Source organism: Pleurodeles waltl, chromosome 11 (assembly GCF_031143425.1).
Source record: "Pleurodeles waltl isolate 20211129_DDA chromosome 11, aPleWal1.hap1.20221129, whole genome shotgun sequence".
NCBI classification, from domain to species: Eukaryota; Metazoa; Chordata; class Amphibia; order Caudata; family Salamandridae; genus Pleurodeles; species Pleurodeles waltl.
This window is the reverse complement of record NC_090450.1, coordinates 409,361,942-409,388,480: the sequence shown is the minus strand read 5'-3', so window position 1 is coordinate 409,388,480 and position 26,539 is coordinate 409,361,942. Positions and strand designations below refer to the sequence as shown.

At 44.4% G+C, this 26,539-nt stretch overlaps 1 protein-coding gene across 1 annotated transcript; it reads right to left on the bottom strand.

The window, feature by feature from the left end:
* Positions 1 to 5,333: 5,333 nt before the first annotated feature.
* Positions 5,334 to 24,726, bottom strand: LOC138265739 (enhancer of split m7 protein-like). Its single transcript, XM_069213738.1, has 4 exons — positions 24,513 to 24,726; positions 15,614 to 15,709; positions 15,270 to 15,348; positions 5,334 to 6,079 (listed from the first exon to the last, which is right to left on the bottom strand). Exons 1-4 carry the CDS (start codon positions 24,576 to 24,578, stop codon positions 5,673 to 5,675), a joined length of 648 nt encoding a protein of 215 aa, XP_069069839.1. The 5' UTR covers positions 24,579 to 24,726; the 3' UTR covers positions 5,334 to 5,672.
* Positions 24,727 to 26,539: the final 1,813 nt, after the last annotated feature.

Below are 26,539 nucleotides of genomic sequence, written 5' to 3'. Positions count from 1 at the left end.
GGTGGCAGGGAAAATGAGAGGGAAAAGCAGAACATAACTGGAGGAATGCGCCGCAGAGAGCAAATTGTACACAACCTTTTCACTTAATAGTCACTCTACACACCTTGTTGAGATATGTAAATAAACACCATACTTAATCACACAATCCTGCTCTGGTGTCTTCATTCTCCATCATGTGTACCTTAGGAATGTGAGTATTACCTCAGGAAGCATGTTACAAATACAAATCTGACTACTTCTGATGCAACATCACATGTGATGCATATGATTGTTCAGCAACCATCACACACATATAAAAAAAGACTCATCTCTTGAATGTCACAAATGAAGGACACAATCAATGGACCACAACATATGAGTCACATCCACGTTGCCAACATGTTCAACTGTAGCACATGACACACAACTATGACAGCTCCAATCATAAGGTAAATGAGGCAATGGATGTGAAATATCAGAAGTACAGGAATGTGTGAACAGACCACTGACATTACATAAGTGTGACACTTGCAATGTCAGCAAGACAAGGAGGGGGCATTATTTTTGACAATAGATAGCATGATTGTCCCAGGTATGACAAGCAATATTCAGAACACATGCCCTGCGCAGTACATCCGTGGAAATCAGTCCTGCCACTGCCATGGAGCCCAATCCTGACACAGGGTACACATGGACTTGAAAAAAGGGGGGGAGCTGGGAGATTAACTGGTCCAGTGTACAAACTCCGTTATCATAGTGAATTAATTTAAAAGGTACACTGTTCCAAACAGGCAAAGAAACACACAAAGATTCTTGGTGTATCAGGTATAAGAAAGTTCAGAAGCAAATGCCCTTATATATCATCACTGGGCTTGCTTCACGTCAGACTGGCACTGCAATGTCTGACGGGACCCTTGTGGAGGCCACTATGCCAGAATTACAAGGAGATATAGGGTGAAAAGTCAAATGGAGAGACAAGAAAAAATGTTAAAATTGGCTCTGGCACTCCCTAAAACAACTTTTATTGATACACGGAAGTGCTGGTCAAGGTTAAAAACACAAGATAGAGTTAGGGAAATAATTTTCCTTTGCTCTAAAAAACAAGTGGTCAAAAAACATTACTTTTGTCCACTTCAACAGTCAACATGTTTTGCGCCTCTCAACGTCCATACGGATCACTTGGTGCTTCATCTGGACTAAGTGAAATCTTCTCCAAAAATAGTAAAGAGCTTCACAAAATGTTCCAAAACTTTTAGAACAACATATAGCAGTAAGACTATACTCACAACAGTCCTCATTAATCTAAAGGAACTGGCACATACCATCCTTGATTAGTCTTTCATAGAAGGTGCAATTTTACAATCAGTTGTTGTTTTTGGATTATCCTCGAGAGCAGATTATGCGACCGTGCTTTTAGTTCCTCACAGCGGTCTCCTGAGGATGCATAATAAACAGCAAAGAAGGAGAACCATAATCCTCACCTCAATGTCCTTAATAGAAATGAAAATTCTTGAAACATAAGCTAAAACATCTTTTTGTGAGGCAGCAGAAGCCAGCATGTCACTGAACATACCACGTGTCTCAGTGCTTAGGGGGGTGTTCCATCTTTGACCTTCAGCCTCGTGCTCACTGTGGTGTGGTACAGGCCTGGAGTCACGCGACACGTACAGTGCTCTGAACATGGTGGTCCACCTGTGCAGAGGTGAATTGGGAAGCTCTGCCCTGTAAATTGGCGCTGAAAACAGGGCAAGCATCCCGTAGCTGGAATTTGCCAAGGGTGTGAGTAAGGCACACCACTGAACGTAAAGGGGCTGCTGGATTAGTGTTCTGGGCCTACCTCGTGCCCATTGATTAGATGTAGATTACTTCATTCCAAGTCACAAACTTTGCAGTCCTGGAGTTTCAAATGACAACCTAATGTACTCTAAGTCTTGTAGTTTTTTATTTGCTTCAGGTTGAATAATTAGGCCCCATACCTCCCAGTAATGATTTGTGAGTAAGAACTTCAGGTCTGGAAACAGTGTCCTTGGTGGCATGGAGTGAGGTGGTCATTCTTTCTAGGAATAACCGCCTGTGATATTCGGCACTGTGGTGCTCATGTACATGAGTCTGCCTTGTTAGTAGCTGGCCAAGTGTAAATCTCTGCTGGTGTAAATGGTGGTGTGCAATAGGGACCATCTGTTCATGTCATGAAGCCGATCTGTCTTTGACCAGCTAGACCAGAGTAAGGTTTTGGGTGGTGGTAACTGGCTCACCATTTGATGGAAACTCCATATAGGTAGGCGAACTTTGTATTGCAGCATTTCTGAGGGTCTAGAAGTGTCACACTTCTGAAATTGGCCACCATTTAGAAAGGAGGAATTTCAGACATATTGTACAGAGACAAGCAAGGCACTCATGGCGCATGTAGCGTTCACATTTTGGTTTTTACTTTATTGGTCAATGAATAGAACGGTTTACAACGAAAATGTATAATACATCACGCTAGAGTCAGAAAAGCCATCTCCCCTTTTGTATTCATTAAAGTCATCAGTGTATGGTTAAAGGTTTCTATAATTAAAAAACAGATGGCAAATATGGTATATCTAGCTGCATTGGGTTTTCCGACCAACAGGTCCCACTGTGCTCTGTATCCACAGTTACCAAGGATTCTGTGCCTCAGACTCCACTATTTTTTTGCCCCAACAAGCTGCCAATGTTCCTCTGGTGCCCAAAGTGAAGCGCCGTCTGACGCTCTGGGCCCACTTGCGATCTGTCTTCACGGGCTGCAGATGTGTTTTTTTCTGCACTCAGGCTAGACAGTGCGTTTTTACCCTTACCAGACTGTATTTATCAGACTTCCCAAACGGGTCCAAACTTACTGGAATGTGGACAACTGATGTTCTTACATACATGCCAACATTTTAGAAGAGGAAGGAGGGAGTTTCAAGAAATATAATGGGGAGAATGTATTATTTCCATTGAAGGAGGGGCAGTTTCTGACCGGAGACAGACAAAATCAAGCCTTTTTTATTTTAAAAAAATCGGGAGTCTCCCACCTGAATCGGGTCTATTTACACGTATGTTCTTGGTACACTAGAAGCCACAGAGGTTAAGAATGTGTGTGTCAGCGTTCCACCCCACTGTAGATCAACCATGGATCTGTCTGAGTGAACTCAGCTCAGTCTTTTTGATTGTGTCAGGAGACAAGCAGACATGAGCTACACAGATAGCTAAATAGGCAAGGGCACTCAGACACAACTTGGTGGACCTGGTTGCAGCATGAATAGGCTCTTTCAAGCTCCTCATTCTGAGGCATATTTATTAAAGACTTGTGTCCCCCTTGCACTACGCAGTGGGGTGCAAGAGTAAAGCAACTCAAGTTAGATTTATCAAGCCATGCAAGGCCACTTTGCGTGGGTTTGCCTGCCTTGATAAGTCTAGAGTAACACAACGCAGCACAAATTGCTAAATCTAGAGTAACACAATGCAGCACAAATCGCTGAGTTGTGTTACTCTGCCCTGGGAAGGTGTTACTTCCTCTTTCTATGTGTGCTGCATGCCTCAGAGGACTGTTTTTGTGCAAGAAGGTGCTCCTTCCTACACAAAAACAATCCCCTTTACAACGGAGACACCCATGCACCATGGTGCAATGGTGCCTGCGATTAAGCTAAGCTGCCAAAACAGTGCCTGCACAGGGAAAGAGGAAAATGCCTCTCAGGATTGTTTTTGCGTAAGAAGGTGTTAAGTACAGCACATTCCTGCCCTTTCCCTATCATGCAGCACAGCAAGGTGACATGCGGCGCCACAGGATGTTTAAAAATAAATTCACCTCTCTGTGCTTACGGAAGAGAAGGAACAAGAGGGAATAAGGAAGAATTAAGCATGAGCATTTTCAACATCAGGTACAACTTGTGAATGTCAAACATAACTGCAAAAAGCACTTTTTCTGCCAAAATTGGAAATGAGATGCAAAAGGGCCACAGAGACCCCCTTGAAGAGGGGAGCCTTTAGAAACAATTGTCCCTCGACATTTTAAATCGAGAAAAGAGGATGTCACTCGAGAGTTGGGATGATGAAGAGTACCAGAAGTAGAAATTCCATCTCGAGGTACTTAAGCCCACTCCAGAGAGGAAGGGTAACGCCGATAAACAGCAGCAACATGCTGACTACTGACTTGATCAAAGACAGAGACTCCCACTGTGAAATGGCACTAACAGTCTCACTGATAGGGAATCATAGCTTCTGCAACAGATTACGTTTCCCATTCCACAAGTAATCGGCCCAGTGTTTTCGACAGAAAGATTGTGAAGATAAAAGAGACAGAGACAGACAAGAGCCCTTTGATGCTGCCAATTAAGCTACATGCATGCCTGGCTTAGTAAAGAGCTAGAGCTGCACAGTAGTGGGGTTCACCACCTGCTGCAATGGGCATCGCGTTGCCTTACTCACAGTTATCAGTGCAGCTCATTCCTAAATTAATGTTGTACTCTCTGGTGCATCATGGGAGCCGATTGCACCTTCCAAGAGGCACTGGAGTAAGTGCTGTCCACACTGGGGCATGGAGGATCTACTACAATGATTTTCTGCTGATTTGATTAGAAATGAAGAGTGGGGAGAGAGCGGATGCAACATAAGAAGGGGTAGTTAGTGCGTTTGCCCAAATAGGAGTAACGGTGGGTCTGTGTGACATCATATTTTTTTTTCATGAAATGATGTTGTCATATCGCAATGCGGTTTGCCAGTATGACGCATGATTTGTTTTTATGCGATCACAAACCTCGTGTAAAGACAAATAAAAAAAGTCTTGCGAGATACTGGTGGGAGACCGGTTTGAGCCGACTATATCTCTCAGCTAGACATTTTCTGGATTAATCAGCATCTCACAAGATTTTTTTTCAGAAAGTTTGCAGTCACTTAAAAGTTATTCTGCAACACTGGGTAATGCACACTTTAGGGAAATTGCTCAATTGCTCGTCATGTAAAATGAAGTAATTTCACAAATTTCACTGCATATTTAAAATATCACTCGGGCCTCATGGCCATCAGTCTCAGTATACTGACCTTTAAAGGCATTCATCAAAGTGGCCTAGTTTTTTAAGCTCCTTAAGTGCCTTTTACTGGCAAAAAGGAACCCCTTGTCAGATGATTCTGTGTACAAGTAGTCCAGAAGAGTGATTAGTATTATAACCACTCGAAGAGTCCTTTTGCACACACATAAACGGTATGAAAATAAAAAGATCAAACAATCCACTTATTTGTCATGTTTGTGCATGCTTTTTGAAAAGGGTTCACTCTGGTATCTCGACTCCATGCACAAAGCATGCACATTTCTATTAAAACAAACACAAAATGCAAAAGAACGAGTTGGCACTTGACTTTTATTAATTAGTAGTTAATTTAATAATTTGAATACTTTAAGTGGAAAACAAAGGCTTTTATTATATTTATTATATTGCTGTACGCTAAAAAGCATTAGAAAAGTTAAATACAATAATTTAGAGGTTTGAAATAAATAGAGAGCAACAGTCAGCCTTCTACAAAAGAGGCTACAAATGAGGCTTACTTCGGCTTGAAGTACCCAGATCTTTAGTCCACCGACAGGAGCTAGCTAGCTCAAAGGTGTTATAAAGAAGCATATCTATAAGATACATATAGGAAAGTGTCTACATTGGAGAAGAGAAGTTTGGTTGAGATTATTGACTTGATACACCTCACCAGGGCCGCCACATATCTTGTGCTCCTGCGCTTGCACTATCATGGGTTTCCGTAGGCAGCTGGGGTGGGCTAGAGAAAAGAAGGTGAGAAGGGTTTCGAGGGAGCACTGTGCCCTTAGACAACGAGGACACACCTCGTGGTCTACTGGTGTCCACCTTGTCCTCGCTTGGCGAGTGCTGGCAGTCGTCATGCACAGGCTGCAAAAGGGCGGGTGATGAAGGACGAGCAGTATCTTGGCCGGCCTCTTCATTAGACTTGGGTAGGGACTTCAACAGGTGGTTCAGCATGCGGGCACCCAGGCTCTTGTCCATCCACTCACAGTTGAGGAGAAGGTTGTGGACCTCATGTATGCACTGAATGTACCCTGTGCTGTACTTCTGCTCATCTGCACCCTCCATGGAATCTGGAGAGGAAAACAAATATTCATCTAAGGAATAGCATGGTAAAATATCTCAAAACATTTTTTCAATTTTTGATCTTGTAGCTATGCCAATAACTCAAATAAGCAAGATAAAATCATATTTAGTTCTCATTTCCATAATTCAAACATAGTGAAGTGCGCTTCTCCTTTAAACTGTTGTGTGTGTCATATATTTTTTTAGGATGTTATGCTTTGGCATCAGTTTCTCTTTCCATAGAAAACGTTTCAAGAAAATTATGAAAGTGATTTCCGTTGTGGCTGCACAATATTTTCTGATCAAACGATATTCCTACTGGTAACTCTCAAGCCAAGTTTGTACGTGAGTTATGCCTGCATGTTCAATTTTAATTTGTTTGTATACTAAGTTTTTTTTCTCCAAAATGATGGCTGTAATGCACGTTATGCGAGTTGAAAATGTTTTGCAGATAACTTTCATCTTGAACAGTAGTTATCTCAGAAACATGTTGCCCTTCAGGTTGAATAAGTACATTAAGTTGATTGATTTTGTAGCCACATTTTTGTCCATTTCTCATTTTGGTGAACTGAAAATTGCAAACTTCAGCGCAGCCACGTAAACTTCCGTATTTCATGAAGGCATGCAAGAGAATTTACCCTAAGGCAAACAGGGGCAATGTAAAACTGGCGCAAATAGTTTTTTGTTAGTGTAGGTGCTAAAGTCAGTTTTATAAAGGCACAAAATGTTTTTGGGTTAATTAGCTTACGTTCACTCTGTATAGTATTAACTCGCTATTCCCAGCACTACAGAATGACAAAACAGATCTTGAGCGCACTGTAAAGATAAGACATAACTGTTCTCACTGCATGCATCATACAGTTTGTAACATACAAAAAATGGATAAATACAGGAATTATGGATTGTTGTAAGACCACTCTCCCTGGCTGAGTCCTACCAGCCTGCATCCCCTAACTGCAGCAATGATCCCCGTCAACTCCTGCCAATTCTATCTCTACGGATTTAGCAATGATGGTAGTGAGGCATCTATAGACACGTTCGTCAGAAGACTGGACCCCTTCTTCAAATGCTAACGACCTGCCACAGGTTGGAGAATGAGGTATTTGGCACTATACCGAAGGCACCCTAAGTTCGTCATTAGATTCCTGTTCTGGGCCCCCTCCCTCAGAAATCCTCAGACTCAGATGCTGAATCTCTTATCCCAAGTTTCCTATGACAGGAGCTTCCTTAAAGGATTTCTCCTAATGCACCCTGCAGTAGATATCCTGGCTATCCAAAATTGTCCGCCTTTGACCAGTACCTGGACACTTGTTTGCCTCTGACTGAAAAGCAAAACTGTTAACCTGATTCCAAGATCCTCCTCGTTTTCTATTCACTTAAATTTCCTCTCAAGTTCAAAGTGCTTTGATTACGCAACTTAAGATAGGAGCAACAAATCGTGAGAAAGTGTAGGAATGGGAATCGAAAAAGAACCAAGAATTATTGGTTTATCAAGAGGAAGGAAATTAAGAATTAAATTGACAGGGGCAGATAAGGGCACACCTTTCCAGCACTTGGATGGGCTATTAAGGGCAAATGAGCTAAAGAAGAAATAGGTGGGGGGGGAACCATCTAGACCTTGGTGGCAGATGTCAGAGAGTGAACAGGAAAATAAAACATAGATGGAGTTGGTAGGCATCAGGGGGCAAGATGGTATACATATTTAAACAGAATGCACGGAAAAAGAAATTAGGAACTAAAGTAATGTGAAAGGCAAACAAAGAGAAAAGGAAACAAAAAATGTGGTCAGTAAAAGCCCTTTGGATCATGGGCCTAGAATTCACCACCCTCAAGTAGTCCATCTTAGTCAAATCATGTTATTTGTTTTGTTCAACTGCAGCTGATGCAAGAGTACAAGAAAACGATTGTGCGCAAACAACAGCACTATCGCGAATAGTCCCTACGCTCCCAGCAGTCCATCCTGTTTCACCATCCTCTTCTCCAATGTCTCATCAGTTCTATTCATACTCATATTTTCTGATTATAAACCATACAAGCGGTTTAAAGGGCCCATTATTGTTAATTGTTGTCTGTGTTCGCCCTTCACTCATGACTTCCACTAAGGACATAAATTAGGTGGTAAATGCTAAAATAAAGGCAGGTATAATAATATAAACCTGGGTAAATTACCACTTAAAGAAAGTCTCTGCTTATTCCCTTTGAATACTGTATGTCTTTGTTGCAGGGTAGAATAAGCTGGTACACCTTCCACCGGCGCAGCGAAATATATAAAGGAGGGGATCAGTGAATTGCGAAAAGTAATGCATGCCAAAAACCTGTAGAGTGAAGAACCAGACAATCAGTCGGCAAGTATGGAATCTTCTTGGGCAGACCTTTTCACCCAAATAGGAGCCCAAATTGTGTCAGAGACCTGAAGAAGAGATAAGTGCTGAAGATGCTGTAATGGAGGAGGCACGGCAGATCCTAGGCGGATGATTTCGTAATGTCTCTCTTTTAAATATCCGGAACGTTTCACCCTCTGAGAGCACCATGCCAAAGCCAGCCAAGCAATGGAGATTGATATTCTGAAGATGGTTGTGGAGCTAGACTAGGAGGCTAAGGTTATGGGTACTTCTTACAAGAGTGTAATGAATCCTTTGCCCTGTTCTCCACTACAGGAGATACTTCAGAACTGACAATTATATAAATATAACAAAAAGGTCTCGGAGTTTGCGGAGAATTAGCTCTAAGGTAGCAGGTTTTCACTGAGTCATATGAACAATGTTCACCTGTAGGTATACTCATAGAAAATGTTCAAGCAGAAACACATCTCAACAGGTTTAATGTAGGAACTCATCTGTCCTGCACTTTGAGGTTTTTATATATTGCAAATCCTGCCTAAGGCAAAGGCAGTAACTAGGAAGCTTGAGGCACATTGGTGCAAGAGTGACAGAAGCCCAAAATTAGACTTATGAAGCCTTGGAAGTCCACCTTGCGTGGCCCTGAGTGGCTTCATAAATTTCAAATAAAGCAACGCAGTGCAAATCACAGTGTTGCCTTACTCTGCCCCAGGAGGAGTTCCATGGCTGCTGCATGGCGGTTCCCAAACAACATCCATGGATGTTGATGCATTCCCAGATTTGCCAGAAGTGGTGGGGAATGCGCCAAAAATCTGTACCTCCTCATGCGAGGCATAACGAGGATAAATATCTTTATTTCTCCATGTTACTTCCTCTTTCTGCATGTGCTGCATTCTGCAGCACACAAAGAAAGAGGAATATGCCTAAGGGGATTGTTTTTATGTGGGGGAAAAAACACACAAAAACAATCCTCCCCAAAACGGAGGCACCCGTGCACAATGGTGCCTGCATTGGCGCTCAGCTGCCAAAACGGGGAGAAAGGCAGGAATGCTCTCCATTCTTTTACATATGGTGCATTCCTGCTGTTTCCCTATCATGCAGTGGAGCAAGGTGACTTGCTGCGCTGTGAGACTTGGCCATGAATATGGCCCTCGGTCTGGCTGCATCATGGTTTGCCAATCACCTTTGGACAGACTATACCTCGGCGCACTAGTCTCCTTGGGCAAGGGCCTGTGCAAAACTAGACATTCAGCTAGAACCATTCTCTATTCCTGATTGGCTAACCCCACCTTTATGTTTATGTTTCCAAGTATTTAAATAATCAAATAATTGGGTGGAGTCGAAAGCACCTGCCTTCCCTCATAGATATGTGCAGGAAATCATAGTCACGTTTACTGGCCTCATTTCAGACGTGAAGGCATGCTTTGACAATCATCAGAACAGCTGCTTCCATATTCATGTTTAAAAAAGACTTTCAATCGAAACTCGGCCTTGCAGTGGACAGGGGAGTCCCCTTATTCGTACAAAATTATACGTATTATTTTCTGGAATTTGTCCACAATGTCTTAGAACGCAGGGGTCGCCTCTCATCTGTGGTACTAGGCATTATACAACTAACATATCTCATTGGCTGTAAGACAATGCCTTTTTACAGTCTGAGACATTTTAGGATGCCCTGTGTGAACCAGTCATGGATCTCTTCACATGCCACTCAACAGTGGCCATCTTGGATAGAGGACTCATGGTGTCATGGAACCCGTGTATCACTTCAGTTCACACACAACTGCTTCAGCATAGTGGGTCTAAAAAGTTCGAGAGGTGATTGGTCAATTTGTCTTTGCCTGTGTTGTCCAACATATGACCCATGCGCTGCAATGCATCCCATACAGTGATAGTGATTTGAGACATAATGCTATGCTTTCTTGCATTTAATTATAGTACTGGCCAACTTGATGGCACTCTTCTTTACTGCAGGCGTATAAACCATCGAACTATTTCTCAAGATTAGAACTTGTTCCCTGGCGGTTATAGAGGGATCTTTACGAGAGTAGCATGAACCACTGAACTATTTCACTAAGGTCTGAATCTGTAACCTGCACGTCACAGGCACTATGGTGCAGGAAACACATTATCATTGCTACTAAACTTCATGAGAATGGTAACAAGTTCCATGTAAAACAATAGCTGTGCTCCTGTATTCACTGAAGAGCGAACGCAGGTGCCTAGGGTCATAGTGGGCTGGTGAACTGACGGAATGATGGCATGCAGTCACATGCACTGTGCCAACCAGGTACTGGTAAATTAGAACTGATAAACAACTGAGGTTCTCACAAAGTACCTCTGCACTCAGTTGTGTTCTGTCACTTGAAATTGTTGCTAAATAAAGCATATGCCTTGTTGATCATTTACTGACAAACGAGGCTTGAAAACGCACTATTTAGCCCCACCTCCGCAGTCGTCCAGGGGACGGTGGGGATTGCAGCCTCTTCCCCCCTCACCCCCCTCCAAAATTAAAAGGAAAAGATTGGTGCCCCTGGTCTATGCTATTCCACATCATGCCTTGCTTGCACTGCTATAGAATGGACATGATGCTGAAGAATTTGTTTCAGCTCCCAGAGGCAGTCTCTAGGTGAGATGTAAGACAGCAGCCGGATGGGATTAAGGTAAAATGCTTGGACAGAGATGGATATCTTAAAGACTGAGTACCAGGCTTCTCCAGATATCACTTTTTTCTAACTTGCACTCGGCCAGGGCCATACTTGCCACCCACCACTTTGGTATTTTTCTCGTGGGCTGCTTTCAAAGTAGGATGGGTCGTATATGACCCATCTAAGGCCTAGTCCCAGTCACTACCTCCTGCAGCGTGATACTGCTTTGAACATTTTGCCGGGGCTGATTTGGTAATATAATATGGTGCTCAAGTAAAGCGCTCTAATGCAGCGGTTACTTATGGGTAATCTTCATTATTCCGAGTCCAAGTCTTCCCCGATAGAGTCACAGGGTTCCCACCCTGCCTACCTTAGGGTGATCGATTATATGATTCCAGTCTTTTGTGTTTAGCTTGGTACTTAGAGGATGTGTAGAGTTACTACTTCCTTCCCCTGTGTAGTGGCACCTGGGTAATGGAGGCTTTGGGAGAAGTATTTTAAGTCTGTAAGGAAGAGATGTTGTCTCATATGTAAGAATTAGGTCAATTTAGTGGTTTGATTGCTGGTTTTGTAGGTAAGTAAACTGGAAAGGAATATCGAATTAAACGGTTACAGTGATCGCTTTTGGTGAGCGGTCGGCAGAGTGGATTTCCTTAAACCAGAAAACGGGTAAATTCCCTTCATCTTCTAAGTTTTATATAGAAAAGAAACATAACAACAACCTGTAGAATTTCTATCCTACTATTGGCCCGGCACTAGTTCAAAGTAAAATGACTACATACTACCCTCTGGTGGCAAAGTAAGATAATGCAGCGATGCCTCAAAATTAACAGTGATGGGAAACACTATCGTCTTTAGCACAAACATTTAGAGTTGGTGTCCAAAACAAGAAACAGCCAACCTGTTCCTTCCTGCTGTCTTCTTCTCCCCCTTCTGCCTCGGTTCTTGGTCACTAAAATTAACTGACCATAACAGCTAAATATAGCAGCCTGTGGCATACTGCTGTTATTTTTATTTATTTTCAAACGGGCTGCTGTTATATTTTAAGCTGCAAGAAGAAGTTGTTTGCTATACTTTTGAAACGCCTACAGTAACATCCTCCTATTGTGCTCCGACCCGTTTGAGATTCTATCTGTATTTTTGCCCTTGTTTTTCGCTCCCTGCAGTCCTTTGGTGGTACAGAGAGACGACGAGGACTTTCCAAAACGACAGAGCTTTAACGGGATGGAAAACGTGGGGCAGGTCTCTGGAAAGGCGATGGTGTAAGAAGCGTAAGAAAGAATCCTTTCCGAGGGACGTGGCCTATGTAAATAGGGACAGGACCTAAAAAAAGGCATAATAAAATCCTTTACTTCCCATAGCTGGCAAACTGACCAGTATTTTGATGCTTCTCTGTGACCTTTCTGCTATTGTATCCGTGCATATCACGAAATATCAGACATGCACCTAAAACAAGCCAGACCTACTGGCTTTGCCAGTGCTTATTAGCAGTACCAGATAAAGAAGCAATAACAGTAATTTTGTTGTGAATAATCAGGATTTAAAATATTTCAGTTCTAGAAATAAGAGACTTAATTAAACATTCCTAAAGTCTGTGGGAGTGCAGGTCTTCGGGTGTCTCACAATTACTCGCATTCTCTCATGCACACCACTGCAATGTTTCACTCGAACACAGTTCTTCTCCCTACATCTTTGTGAAATCCGACATCCGTATATCTCACACCTCATCTCGTTCCTCTTTTCATCCTCTCTAGCATGTACTTCCTTTCATCTCCTTCACTTCACCATCCCCACTACACACAACATCCACTCACCTGTAAACACTGCACTTTCTTTTACTTTTGCCCAGTCGACAGCTTTGTTTTCGATTCAAACACTTTCACGCATAATCACAATTAAAAACTGGCACAAGAGGCTACTGTTCTGTGTGCTCTGCAAAGAGGCCAAGGACTGGAGGAGCATGTCTTCGGAACACCTTTATGACAAAGTGACAAGCACTATTAGAAACCTGTACTACTTTCAGCCTAAACTGCTTAGGCTCAAACATGGCTGATTATAAGCACGCACCCACAACCTAAACTCACAGGAGTGGACTCAATTCACAGTGTGTACTGTACAAGAGTACTAAGTTGCATGAAAAAAAATGTAGACACATAATATCCTAGCATAATGTAACAGGTAAAATGTAATTTTTAGATTTGTATATTCTAAAACGAGATGTACCTTACTGGGGGGCCGAGTGAGACTAGGCAGGGAGATGTGTGGGCCAAACCAGTCACAAAGAAACTATGATGTGAAAGGGCAAATATGCAGCATAATGCAGCACATTCTGTAGTCTTATTTCATTATTTTGACATTGTAATACTTTAATACTGGTGGGCAAACTTTTCAGCTCTTTGGTATTAGTTTGATACTTAAATATAACCATCAGCAGCTAAAAAGCGACTTGTTGACCCTTGCAAAGGGTCTCCTACTGTATAACACAATTTGTGGTAACTTTTGATCCGTTTAGCTAAATATTTTTTTTAATGATGTTCAAATTATGCAGCATATGGTGAAGAATTGTTAAGTGCAGTGAGTCTATAACTGGGCAGAAAATGCAGAACCTTCGGAATTGAATAATCCCAATGGCCTTGGCTACATTGAATCTACTTCTATCTCTCAGCCTAACCCATTCGGGAACCTTAACCACATCCCTACTCATAACTCTCACACTTACCCAAAACATAACTTTGAATTTCACTCTAATCCCAACATAAACCGTGAATTTATCATTATCTTAACCCCAATCCCAAATCTCATTTCAACCCTACATTTAAATTTTACCCTCACTCAAAAGCTAATCCTCACCAAAGCCCCAGTGCCTAATTTGTAAAGTTATAAATGCTGGGGCCCACATTTTTAATCAGAAGCTACCACCAGCACCGCAGAAGATTGAGACACAAACTCTGCTTACTGTTGCGTCCCACTCATGTATCTTTAATCCATGCCCAGACACTTTCTGGCCCTACAATTCACGTTTGCATGTTCTTTTCCCTCTCTGATTTCTGCCTTTGTCATTCTTTTCCTGTCGTTCTCTTCCTTTTTTTTACCCCCTTTTCTATGTTTCTCTCTCTTCTTGTGAGTCAACATCTGCAATAAGTAAAATAAGTTTAGTGGGTCCCTCCTGCAACCACCGGCTCAAATTAAGAACTGCCAGCCCCTTACCCTGATCATAACTTGCTACTTAGTGCTTTTTCTAACCTCCTCTCATCTCCCTGTTTGATTTCTCGTTGATTGTTTTTGTGAATGGAAATGTTTAGGGCCTTTCACCAACTTCATCAAGGGAGGAAGGATGGACTTGAACATGATATGGAAGAGGCCAGTGCTACAATGGCAAGAGCAAAATACAGGTCCCCGCAGCCCCCACGGTGTGGGGGGGGTCCCCAAGCTCCAAGTGGTCCCCTCAGCACAGCACCTGGCCTGAGTGAGTCTAGAGGGGGCCATCACTCCATGTTCTTTGCAGGGGGGCACCCGCCAGTTTCCTTACGCCACTAGCCAGCAGTGGAGTAAGGGGCAGCACTCAATACAATGCCCAAGGGAATGTAGAACGAACAGAATGTGAACGTAACAGATTGTAAAGTTAGTAGTAGTAGATCGTTTACACCCTAGAACGTGGATATGTAACTGTCAGGAGCTAGCCAGACAGGATGCGGTGCACTTACCAGCTTCAGGGACAGAGAGTTATGTACTGGGAGTGAAGGAGTGGTCGGTGATTGACAACTGATGCTAAAGGGGTTGAGGTCAGAAAAAAACAATCTGGTGGAATTTGTTAAATTACCAGGTCAGAAGAGGTTAGGATACTATTAGGTCGATGTTCAGTTTATAGGTAGGGACATCAGGGGTCTTAAAACCATAAGACGGGTAGGTCAAGGCAAGGAGAAAGAACGGTAGGTCAGCAGATGGTAAATATGTGTCAGGAGGGAATGACCAAGAGGCAAGGGAAGCTGGTTGTGAAATTGGAGAGGAACTTTAGAGTTAAATTGTTGTTTTTAATAGGCAGTGAGAAGTAAGGCAATACCTTGTTTGAGGATTAGGGATAGGTTCGTCTGTAAGATGGTGGGAGGCCTGGGCTGAAAAATGCGAGATCAATTTTAGCAACTTTTTTGACAACTCAAGGACACTCGTCAGGGTTCCTTTGCCTTATTCTGTAAAGTGGCACCGAAACTCACCAGCCATTTTGTTCCCTTGAATGTTCTGCAGATGCTGCACTGTCATCTCCAGGATGTCTGCCTTTTCCAGTTTGGATTGCTGCCAGAGAGAAGCAAAGCATAACAGGCTCTGAAAATCCCAAGTTTCGGAAGTATCCTCACAACATGTAATGATGGTTTTGCCGGTTCACAATGTTTGTACAGTGCTTGTTGCCACCCCAGCCCTGGTGCCTTGTTGCAGTGTAAATGTCAGGTGTCTATATGTTTATTTCATGGTTCTGAGTAGTAAGTGTCGCAGATAAGGCGTTGTGGCGCTCTGCAGCGTACACTTGACCCTCAAAGTTAACTTAAGGCGTGAAACTTACATCTAGTCGAAATGCGCCTACAACAGTCTCCTTCAGCTTGTCCAGGCAGCTGTTAATACGTTCTCTTCTTTTCCTTTCAATCAGAGGCTTCCTTAGCTGGAACAGAAGAACAGAGAAAAACACACTTAACTAAGATGCGATCATTCAACTGCACATAAAAAGTAATACTCACAATAGTTTCTCACTGAGTTCTAATGAATCCCATATTGTAGAAAGATGGCAGCTTATTTACCTCCTTGGGAAATGAATTGTTTACACAGCGAAAGGGTTCATTGAAGAGAAATAACTTTTATACTTAAGAAAAACTTTAAAGTTCACTTAAGCTCAATACGTGGGGGGGGGGGGGGTAGTCACACCAGGTAATGTAATGGTAGGTGGGTTGTTCGTATAGCTGAGTATGGTGGTGTGAGACACCAGGGGCAAAGGAGTGATCAATAGAGAGGTGTATTATATTTTAGTTGTTTATACTGTTTTGCTCTATAAAGTGTGTATATATAACAGCATGAGATTTACTAAACAATTTATGGAATCAAAATTGCTGTTTTGATATATTTTTATGTTTGTTTTTGGCTCCATTCCCTATATGAAGTTGTATTATTTAAGAGTCAGTTATACTTCAGTAAAAATTGTTGAGGGGATGCAGTATTTTTTGTGTGATGTCACACCAGGTAATTGCAATGTCCTAGCGTAGAATTTAAAACATAAACAATAGAAACTCTCCAGATAAGGTGCCAATATAACTTTAGCTACCAAACTTACAATAAAGCATGAACAAGAGATAGGGGAAGAATAAGCTTCATTCAGTGTGGAAGAGATGAATGACATAATGGCTGCATTCATTGAGGCAGACATTAACAGAATTGCACCATTCGGTGTCCATAAGTAAAAGAGCTATTAGTGAGTTAAACATGTGATAGTAGACGTGTGGAAACAAATTAACTAATTTTTACACAATGCAGCACACAACCAAAGATGCTGCACTGAATTGCATGTAAGGGAGAGCACAGAACAGGGCTTTATCTACTACAATGCAATGCACCTTAGAGGGATGGTGTACGCAGTCTGTCAAGCATAGGTTTTGTACTAGAACGGAATCCTTCCAGTAGAAAAAGTATACTTTAATACTTTTCTCTCTTTGTATGTGTGCTGTAGAGTGTAGCACAAATGCTAAGCTGGAAACATGTGGAGACTTTTAAAACCTGCTCCACTGTTATGCATGCCTTGAGGAGGAGGACTTTTTTGCTGCAAATGCTAGTAAATGGGAATTTTATCAAAACCTATGGGTAGTTACCTGGAAATGCCCATACACCATTCATGGCATTCCTCCTTGACTTAAAGCGAGCCACTGTTTGAAGGGTAAACTAGGAGATCCTAGTCCAAGCCCTCATTATCAGTCACCTGAGGATGTCAATACAGGTGTGGAAAGGGGATAAGGAATGTCTTGTCTTAAAAGTCTGTGGAGAGTCAATCCGATGATTCATCTCTAAGAGATAAATGGCAACTCAAGTCCCTTTTGCTCAGACGGAGGGGGTCAAGGATGTTTTTATGCAGTGCCTCCTGATGAATTGTTCTAATCCAGCGACATTCAAGATGCTCAATTCCTCATCCCAATATAGAGATAGCGTGCTTACTCCTGGAGACCTTCATATGTTTTTCAGTCCTTAAGGAAGTGTGCCTTGGCATAACCTGGGTGCAAAAGTCTGTTGCCGCATTTGTCCCTGATCAGCCTTCTGGCACATAGCAATGAAGTTTTCTCAAAGGTCTGAGGTCTCAGACTGCATCTGAAACTCCTCGCTGGTTCCAATCAACAATGGCTTCAGGCAGAGTGGACTAGGTTCTCCACTGTGGTAGTTGTTCAGCTACCATCAGCTCGGCTGTGGTCGTCTGGCACAGCAAACCTATGTATGGCCTTGTCATGCCTCCTCTAGCACAGACAAGAACAGCACAGATGCCAGCAAAAGAGGCTGTTGAGCAATATTAGACTGGATTGGGTCAGGGTAATTGGTGAAGGGTGTCAACAGTTGTGCTTGCCATCCTGCTTTACATACTTAACATCCATGATCTGCTTTCAACATAAACACTATGGATGCCACGCATTACATCTGTCAGCAGGAAGCTCCATCTTCCATGTGGTTACGTGGCACATAATTTTGGTTGAAGGTTATTCTTGGTTGACTGCTTGTAGTTTCCATCCTTCACAGCTTAATGTTGCCTTGTCATCCGTTTTGTTTTTTTCCTCCAGTCTGAAGTTTCACCCTGCTCCTCTGTGAACTAATGTGCTTTTGTGCCAAATCTATGTAGCTCTTCTCATTAAAACGTAATTTTGGTGTCAGGCACTTTGGCTTGTCAGTGGGGGAAATGGTGCGTTGCACTGCTCGAAGCACTGTTTGCAATTTTAGCATGATTCATCAGTTCCTTATACTGCGCTTACTTAGAAGGGTGCATTGGGTTTTCACCTGTATCAGATTGCAGGCTTGGTCCTTCTAGTCTCCAGCCTTGGAGAAAGAGGGCACATGCTTCTACCTAGCTGGAGAAGCATTCATCACGGGCTTCAAGCCACTAGGTAGGCAACGCTGTATTGGGGGTTGCGCAAGAGCAGGTGCCTTTGCCACTGGTTAACCTGGGATGTTTATCTGCGGGTAGGGGGCACTGGGAAGACTACAGGATGGTTTCTCACAGGGCATAGGTCTAGATTCCAGACCTTCCACCTTCTTGGACCCACAAACTGGAATACTCTCGCTGAACAGCCAGATCAGCGAAACACTACAGGGTTTGAAACATCTCTAAAAAGTCATCAGTTGAATCTTAAAGCCACGTGGCAGATGTTCACGACACTGACCTTTAGTGGACACTTTGAGGGTCATTCCGACCCCAGCGGGCGGCGGGCGGAAACCGCCCAAACACCGCCCCGCGGTCAAATGACCGCGGGGACCATTCTAACTTTCCCGCTGGGCCGGTGGGCGATCTTCAAAAGATCGCCCGCCGGCCCAGTCGGAAAGCCCCAGCAAAGATGAAGCCGGCTCCGAATGGAGCCGGCGGATTTGCTGGGGTGCGACGGGTGCAGTTGCACCCGTCGCGATTTTCAGTGTCTGCCAAGCAGACAGTGAAAATCTTAATGGAGCCCTGTTAGGGGGCCCCTGCACTTCCCATGCCAGTGGCATGGGCAGTGCAGGGGCCCCACAACACCCGTTCCCGCCAGCCTCTTCCTGGCGGTGTAAACCGGCAGGAACGGGCCGGCGGGAAGGGGGTCGGAATCCCCATGGCGGCGCTGCTTGCAGCGCCGCCATGGAGGATTCCTTTGGCCAGGGGAAAACCGGCGGGAAACCGCCGGTTTCCCTTTTCTGACCGCGGCTTTACCGCCGCGGTCAAAATTGGCCAGGAAGCACCGCCAGCCTGTTGGCGGTGCTTCCGTGGTCGTTGGCCCTGGCGGTCAATGACTGCCAGGGTCAGAATGACCCCCTTTGTCACCTAATACTAGTATTTATCTATATTATTTCTCGCCAGACATAACATATGTAACACTTTCCAATTATATCCACATTGATTTTTGTAATTCCGCTCAAGACACCTATTGTCCTATGTTCTAAAATTTAAACATGGCCTAATGTACCTTTCTGTTATAACAGTAACTCGATGCTCGAAAGATACATAAGATAGGGCCAGTTTTTTCTCCCTCCATGTCTCTTGGCTATCTGCAGGGGGGCGGTGGACTTGGTCAGTGCTGAGTGTGGCAGGCTCATGTTATAATTTTGATCTGTTTGCCTAGATATAGAGATGCTGCAGCCTCCAGCGAGGGCTCCCATAGACTGCTGTCCTTGGTGTCCTACCGGACAAGGACTGTGACCACAGAGGGACGAAGCTGTTTACTTATTGGTCATCTTCATTACACTGAGTGCAACTCTTCTTCCTTCCAGACCTAGCCCTTTCCAGCCTGTGTCTGACTCTCTGCTTGGGAAAACTTACAAGGAATTCTGGGAGAGGGGATGTCCCATTGTAGGAGGGTGGCCTAGTTTTTAGTGGGCACCAAAGGTACTTACACCTTATACCAGGTCTAGTTATCCCTTAGTAGCGAAATCTAGTCAGTGTCTAGAAGCCATGCTGTCTAGAAGTAGCTGTAGGCAGAGCAGCCAAGGCTGAACTTGGAGACATGAAAAGCTCTTGCAATACCACTATAGTCACACAGTACTCACACACATGAAAGACAATACTTAGTGTTGCAAAAATAAAGGTACTTTATTTTAGTGACACAATGCCAAAAATACTTTGGACACTATACTCCCTTAGGAGGTAAGTAAATTACTCAATATATACACTAGTAACCAAAAACAGGTAAGTAAATAGTCACAAATTAGTGAAAACAGTGAAAATCACAATTTGCAATGGGCTTTGAGGAAACACAAACCATATACCAAAATATTGGAACATGAAAGTCGTTTTCCCACCTATGCAAATGTAGGGTATACAGGGGGGCTGGGAGTGTAAGAAAACACCAAAGGTAAGTAAATGAACCCACCCCAGAGCCCAGAAAAGCAGGAGTAAAACACAGCAAGTTTCCTAAAACACACTAGAAGTTGTGATCGAAGATAATGCAAGAACCAGAAGAGACTGCCAGACACCAACAATGGATTCCTGGACCTGAAGACCTGTGGAATAAGGGGACCATCTCCAAGAAGCACTGAAGAGTCCAGGGAGAACAGGAGCCCCTGCTCACCCAGATGAAGATGCAAAAAAAGAACCACCGGTGAGAAGACAAAGTCAGTATTGCACCAAAGAAGACAGATGCGGGTTCCTGATTGGTGCAGAAGATGTCTCACGCCGGATGGATGAATGCAGTCTGGTTTGCGTCACTAGATTTCGCCAACAAGCCTTGGCACACTCAAAGCTCGCAGTTAGTGGAAAATGGCGCTGCCCAAGACCAGGAGGGACCTGGTGGCCTCTACTCAAGAGGGAGAGACAGAGGGGGATCTCAGCAACTCAGAGAGCCCTCAGAAGATCAGGCAGTGTGCACAGGAGCCTCACAGCACGGGGACAAAGAAGGTGCAAATGGAGGCCCACACAGCATGACACAAAGGATTCCCATGCCATTGGAGTACCACTCAGGGAGCTGTGCGTCGCAGGATGGAGTGCTGGGGGCCTAAGCTGTGCTGTGCACGAAGAACGTCTTGGAAGATCGCACACACGCCTTGGCAAATGCAAGTCACACGGTGCACGGGGTACTGTCTTGCGTGGGGAGGCAAGCTCTTACCTCCGCCAAAGTTGGACAGCTGAACTTTAGGACTGCCTGAGTCAATTTAGTCCACAACCCATGTCGCTGGATCCACGCCTGTCATCTGAAGAGGGGACCCAAGCCACCAGTCGTCACTGTAGAGAGGTGCCTGCTGAAGCAGGAAAGTGACTCTGTCAGTCCACTGGAAATTCCTTTGGTTCTTCTGGTGCAGGCTGAAGACAGGCAGTCCTCGGAGGATTCACGACCTGGAAACTGTTGCAGTTGCTGGCAGGAGCTTAAGATACAATATTGCAGAAGTAATCTTAGCTTCTTTGTTGCAGTTTTGTAAAGTTCCTGGAGCAGTCAGATGTTGTAAAGGATGCAAAAGATTCCTGCTGGAGTCTTGTAATCCAAATTTGAAGAAACACCCAGAGGAAAGACCCTAAATGGCCCTGAGAGAGGGGTTAGTCACCTAACCAGGTAAGCACCTATCAGGAGGGGTCTCTGACGTCACCTGCTAGCACTGGACACTCAGATGCTCCCAGAGTGGCCCACCACTTTGGAATCCAAGATTGCAAATGCCAGGGATACTCTGGAGGAGCTCTGGGAATCACCCCTGGGGTGGAGATGGTCAGTGAAGTGGTCACTCCCCTTTCTTTTGTCCAGTTTCGTGCCAGAGCAGGGACTAGAGGTCACTGAACCAGTGTAGACTGGATTATGCAAGGAAGGCACCATCTGTGCCCTTCAAAGCATTTCCAGAGGGTCTGGGAGGACACCCCTCCCATGCCTGTAACACCAATTTCCAAATGGTGAGGGTGTAACACCCCTCTCCCAAAGGAAATGCTTTATTCTGCCTTCCTGGGATTGAGCTGTTCAACCCCCAGGAGGGCAGAAGCTGTCTATGAGGTGGCAGCACCTGGGACTGCCTGGAAAACTTCAGAAGGCTGGTATGACAGTACTGGTGGTCCACTGTGGAGCCCCCCAGAGTGCTTGGGAATGTGCAACCAATACTGGAATCAGTATTGAGGTACACTTCCCAGTTGTTGTACACCTTACATGGCCATATTCTGGGTTACCATTGTGAAGCTGTACACAGGTATTGATCTATGTTCAATGCACTCGTAGAATGGCGCCACCCCACTCACGAAGTCCTGGAAAATGGGCCTGGACAACGTGGGGGCACCTCTGCCAGAGCAGCGGTGCCCTCACACACAGGTACTTTGCACCCAGCCTTCAGGGTTGGAAGAAATGATTTATACGTGACTTTTGAGTGACTTTGTGCAGTGAAAATGGCTGTTAAAAAGAGCATGCACTATTTCACACAGGCTGCAATGGCAGCCCTGCAGAAGCCTTTGCATGGGCTCCTATGCGTGGCCAAAGAAATGCTGCAGCCCACAGGGATCCCCTTTTACCCCAATGCACTGGGTCCCTAGGTACCATATATTAGGGACTTATAAGAAAGTCCAGTATGCCAATTTGTAGTGAAATACTGGATTACCAGTGTGTAAGGACCAAATTGGAACCAGAGAGAGCATAAGCACTGGGGTCCTGGTTAGCAGGATCCCAGTGACACAGTAAAGCATACTGACGAAAACAGTGAAACATACTGACAAGTAGGCCACAACCATAAGCACTGGGGAAATGACTAGCAGGATCCCAGTGACCGAGTCAAAACACACTGACAAATAGGCCAAAAATGGGGGTAACCATGCTAGACAGAGGCCACTTTCTCACACCCATGTATGTAGGTCTTCCCAGTTGGGCAGCTAAAAGCACAGATTGGCAGCAGTGCAAGGTGGCTGCCTCTTTCATGACACACCTCCATAGTTTAAGGATTTATAGTTGAAGGTCTGGTATAGAAAGGGTTTGACACATCATAAAGTGAGTTAATAGTAAATAATCTGTACATTAACGTAGTCACATAGATAATGAGAGACAACTAAAGAAACAACAACGCACACATAGATACACAGATCTTGATCTGGACACAAAGATATTGCTAAGCACAAGTTATTAGTTTGATATTATATGCAATGATGCTCAAAAACATATTGACTCGTACATTCCTCATTTCGTCAATACATAGACGTTGACGCAGGTACACACAGTGCATGATGTATACAGAGCTCTAAGGTTCCCTAGTTCCGTACGTGAGTCACTTAAGCGGTTTAGTTTTTTTTCTTTGCATTCTGGGCCTTGTAGTCCAGTTGACCCAATCTTAAAGTGAGAAATACAGCTGCCAAAATGCAAATTGAACTGCGCTCGTATGGACGTATGACACACAACAGCTCTGAGTACCTTGACGTCATAATTTTTACGTTCAGATGGACATAAAGGTATAAATGCACGCGTATCGCCAGGTATGGACAAACGCATGTTGACATAGTGTGAACAAATGGATACACGGGTGTTGACTTCGACAGCCTGGAAATGTAGGATTCGGGAAGCTCGCGTCTTCCTGCATTCCCAGGAATCCACATTCATTCTTATGCATTTTCCCCAACTTCTCATCAGTCACTCGGACTTCCAGCAGTCATTAATGCTCGGTGAAAATCTGACTGATCACCCTACAAAAAGCACCATTCACTCGTAGTCGCGCTGATTCTGCAGAGATCCTCCTGAAGGCCAAGCAGTCGTTTGCCTTAGCCAACAACAGCCTGTCTGATCTCCAACAGTCTCTGTGACGTGCAGATCACTTGTCAAGTACCTCAGTCTCTGTGACACTTAGCTACTTGACAAGTGATCTCCACGAATATCAAAGAGGAAAATGGCACAGGTATCTCAAATCTCTGTAAATCGTATAACATTCAAAATGTTATACAGCTTGTTTGCATAACTCCAGCAATCGTCTCTAGTTTCATAAGAAAAAAAAAAAAAAAATTATTAACCAGTTCAAAAGCGTGCGCTTTATTGACCTCAGAAGTATGAAAATCGGAGTGGCGTTTCTGGCATAAAATACCTGTACGTTGCACGAAAATATGTGTAATAGACGCAATAGCACCCTGCTCTTTCATACTGCGATTGGAATCTGTGAACTACAGGTCACACGTAGACATCTCAAATCAGTTCTCATCCCACTGAGATAGCTTACTGCAGTTGAGTTAAGTGGCTTGAGGTTACATGCATATCTGTTACAGTGGGTGACTTCCTGGCCCTAAGGCAGCTACATCTAGTGGTGGGGACAAACGAAGGAGATTGGTGGGGGGGGGGGCAGAGGGGGGGGGCGCTAGCCTGGCAGCAGGCTGAGGTCTGAACGTGTGACACATGACATTGGGACAAATTAAGAAGCTATTGCTTTTCAGCCAAAAGAAAGGAGCATTATGGGTATTGTATTTTTGCCTTTTAAAATGTATAGCATGGGCTCTAAAAGTGGCAGCACCCAAGGAGCAGGAATGGATGTCTCCCACATTAAGGCGGCTTTGCTTTAAGAGCGCATGGGCAGTAGCCGCCTCGGTGGCTTCTAGAGCAGGCCTTTCGGTTGAGGGGCGTTCTCTGCGAAGGTTGCCAGATGCGCCAGGGAGCACCTGTCTGTCTGGAAGACGGCTCAGGTTCCCGTAGAGTGGTCGTTTCTACCTGCTTTGATACTTGCTGAGAAAAAGGTTTCTTTTTCCCTAGCATGGAAGTGACGGGTACTGTACTCAGGGGGTTGCTGACCGACTAAATGGAGACGGTCGCTCCGCCAGTGGTACATACCTTTCGATCTTGCTTGCTGCCTGGGAGTGTCTGCACGAAGCTAGCCATAGCTGGGGCTGCAGTCATAGCAGTGTGGTGAGGGCTCACAGGGGTGGGGGCGTAGAGCCCCAGCGGCCTTCTCTCCGTCCTCCGCTCTCTAAGCCTCCCCTGCGCTGCCGCTGCTACTTATAAGAGCTGCATTAGCATGTGAAAGCCCCAGGCCCCCATTCCTGCAGAGGCCCATGTATCAGAGGCTGACATTCCTCGTGAATGCGCCAGAGCAAGGCAGATGTCCACTGCCCCCAACCCCGCCCTCGACTGCACTCCATAAGGGTGGCAGAGAAAGCTGTCGAGCTTTTGTTGGTTGTACAAAAGTAGCTAAATTAGCTCAAATCAGTAGGTTCCTGCATCCTGCTTCAAGAAGAGCCGGTCGCCGGTAAAGTAAGAAACAAGTGGTGGTGAAAAGGGCACCCGTCACACATGACGTGACCTGGCACTTCCTTACAAAACAAAACAATCTGTTCCTAGACAATTTAATGGGTCGTGTAGGACCCCTACCTGCACTTGTAGGTATGGCTGTTGTCAGGGACTCTCAGTTCGGTCACAATACGTTCTGTCGGTTACTGGGCACCGCTTCAGGGAAAGAGTTCGTGGGGTAAATGGCTTTTGGAACACTGGTTGTAAACACAGCAGGGCATATTGGCCTGTCATCCTTCCGTGACCTTCAATGATCATTTTACCGGATTGCAGAAGACGGTATCTGCGTATGCTCCTTCACCTGCTTTATACCCTAGAAGATGATAGTGTCATTATGTTACACTGCAGTAGACAATGTACCGCGATGACTCAAATTGTAGATTACTGAATGACATTACGCTGGTCATACATTCTGCACTATGTTAAATGATGTTACACTGATGACTTTTTCCTATATTGTATTATTGAACGGAATTGCTGGGATCATTTTTACCTCTAAATTAAAATAGTTCACTAAGAGTACTGGATTTTATTTAATTACCGTATATTCCTCCACTTCAACCTTTTCATGGCTTCCACAAGAATACTTTAACTATGTAATATGGTTTTCTGCAATAAAAAAGTCATAGCAACTGTCAGTACCTTTTTCAGATGGCCACAGGAAACACAAGGACTACTGGGCTCAACCGTGGTGGTTGAGGCCTTGTGCTCCTGATGTCCCAGGGCCTACCATGGATTCTGAGCAACTGGGCCAAGTATCACTTCTGGACTTGACTCTCAGTGGAAGATATGGCGGAGCTTTGCAAGGCTCCATCAGGGGGTTGGGGAGAGGATTGTGGGGATGGGAGATGGGGTGCAGTTATGGATACAGATTAGTAAACACGGTTTCCCAACTCAAAATGAGCACAGCAATAAATCAATATCCAGACAAACACTCACTTTAATGAAAACAAAGGGAAGTATTTTATTTCATTCACTTACCACGCAAAGGAAGAATACAACATTCACAAACAATTACACAGTCCCCCCTGAGGTCGGAGCTCTAGTGTCTCACTTGCATTTCCCTATCCCGCTCACTCCTCGCGTTAGCAATCGTGGTTATTCCTATTCCCCACTAGTAACTTACAGTGTTTGCCCCACTAGTAGTCCGAGTCAGAAGAGTCCACTACAACTCTGATTTAAAGTCAGTCATGCTATAGCGCATATTTAGGCGCAAGTTCCCCCAGGGCTTCCAGGTCAGAAACAAGTCTTATCCCCACCGGCAGGAGGCAAGCGTCCGGAATCCTGGAGTGTGCCCAGTCTTGAGGCTCTTTCTGTAGCTCCAGTCCAAGTTAGGTGAGTAGGTCACACATGGACTCGACGACCTCACTCGGAGGGCACAGGCTCTCTCCCCTGCAATTGCTCTCCTGCAGGAAGCAGAGGTTTTTTGCGACTTCTCATGACAGGTAAGTTTTCACACGCTACCGATGGGTGGGGATGGAACCAATGATCCAGTTCTTGGTCCCACGTTTGGGTGACGGTGGTCCCACGGAGTCCTCATTTATCCAATGGGATCGAACCAGTCACAATCC

Coding starts and splice junctions, on each gene's coding strand:
- LOC138265739 (XM_069213738.1), bottom strand. CDS start 24,578: ATGACTGCAGCCCCAGCTATGGCTAGCTTCGTGCAGACACTCCCAGGC. Junction 15,710..24,512: donor GCAGCAAGCAAGATCGAAAG/GTATGTACCACT, acceptor CTTCTGTTCCAG/CTAAGGAAGCCTCTGATTGA. Junction 15,349..15,613: donor TAGGCGCATTTCGACTAGAT/GTAAGTTTCACG, acceptor TCTCTCTGGCAG/CAATCCAAACTGGAAAAGGC.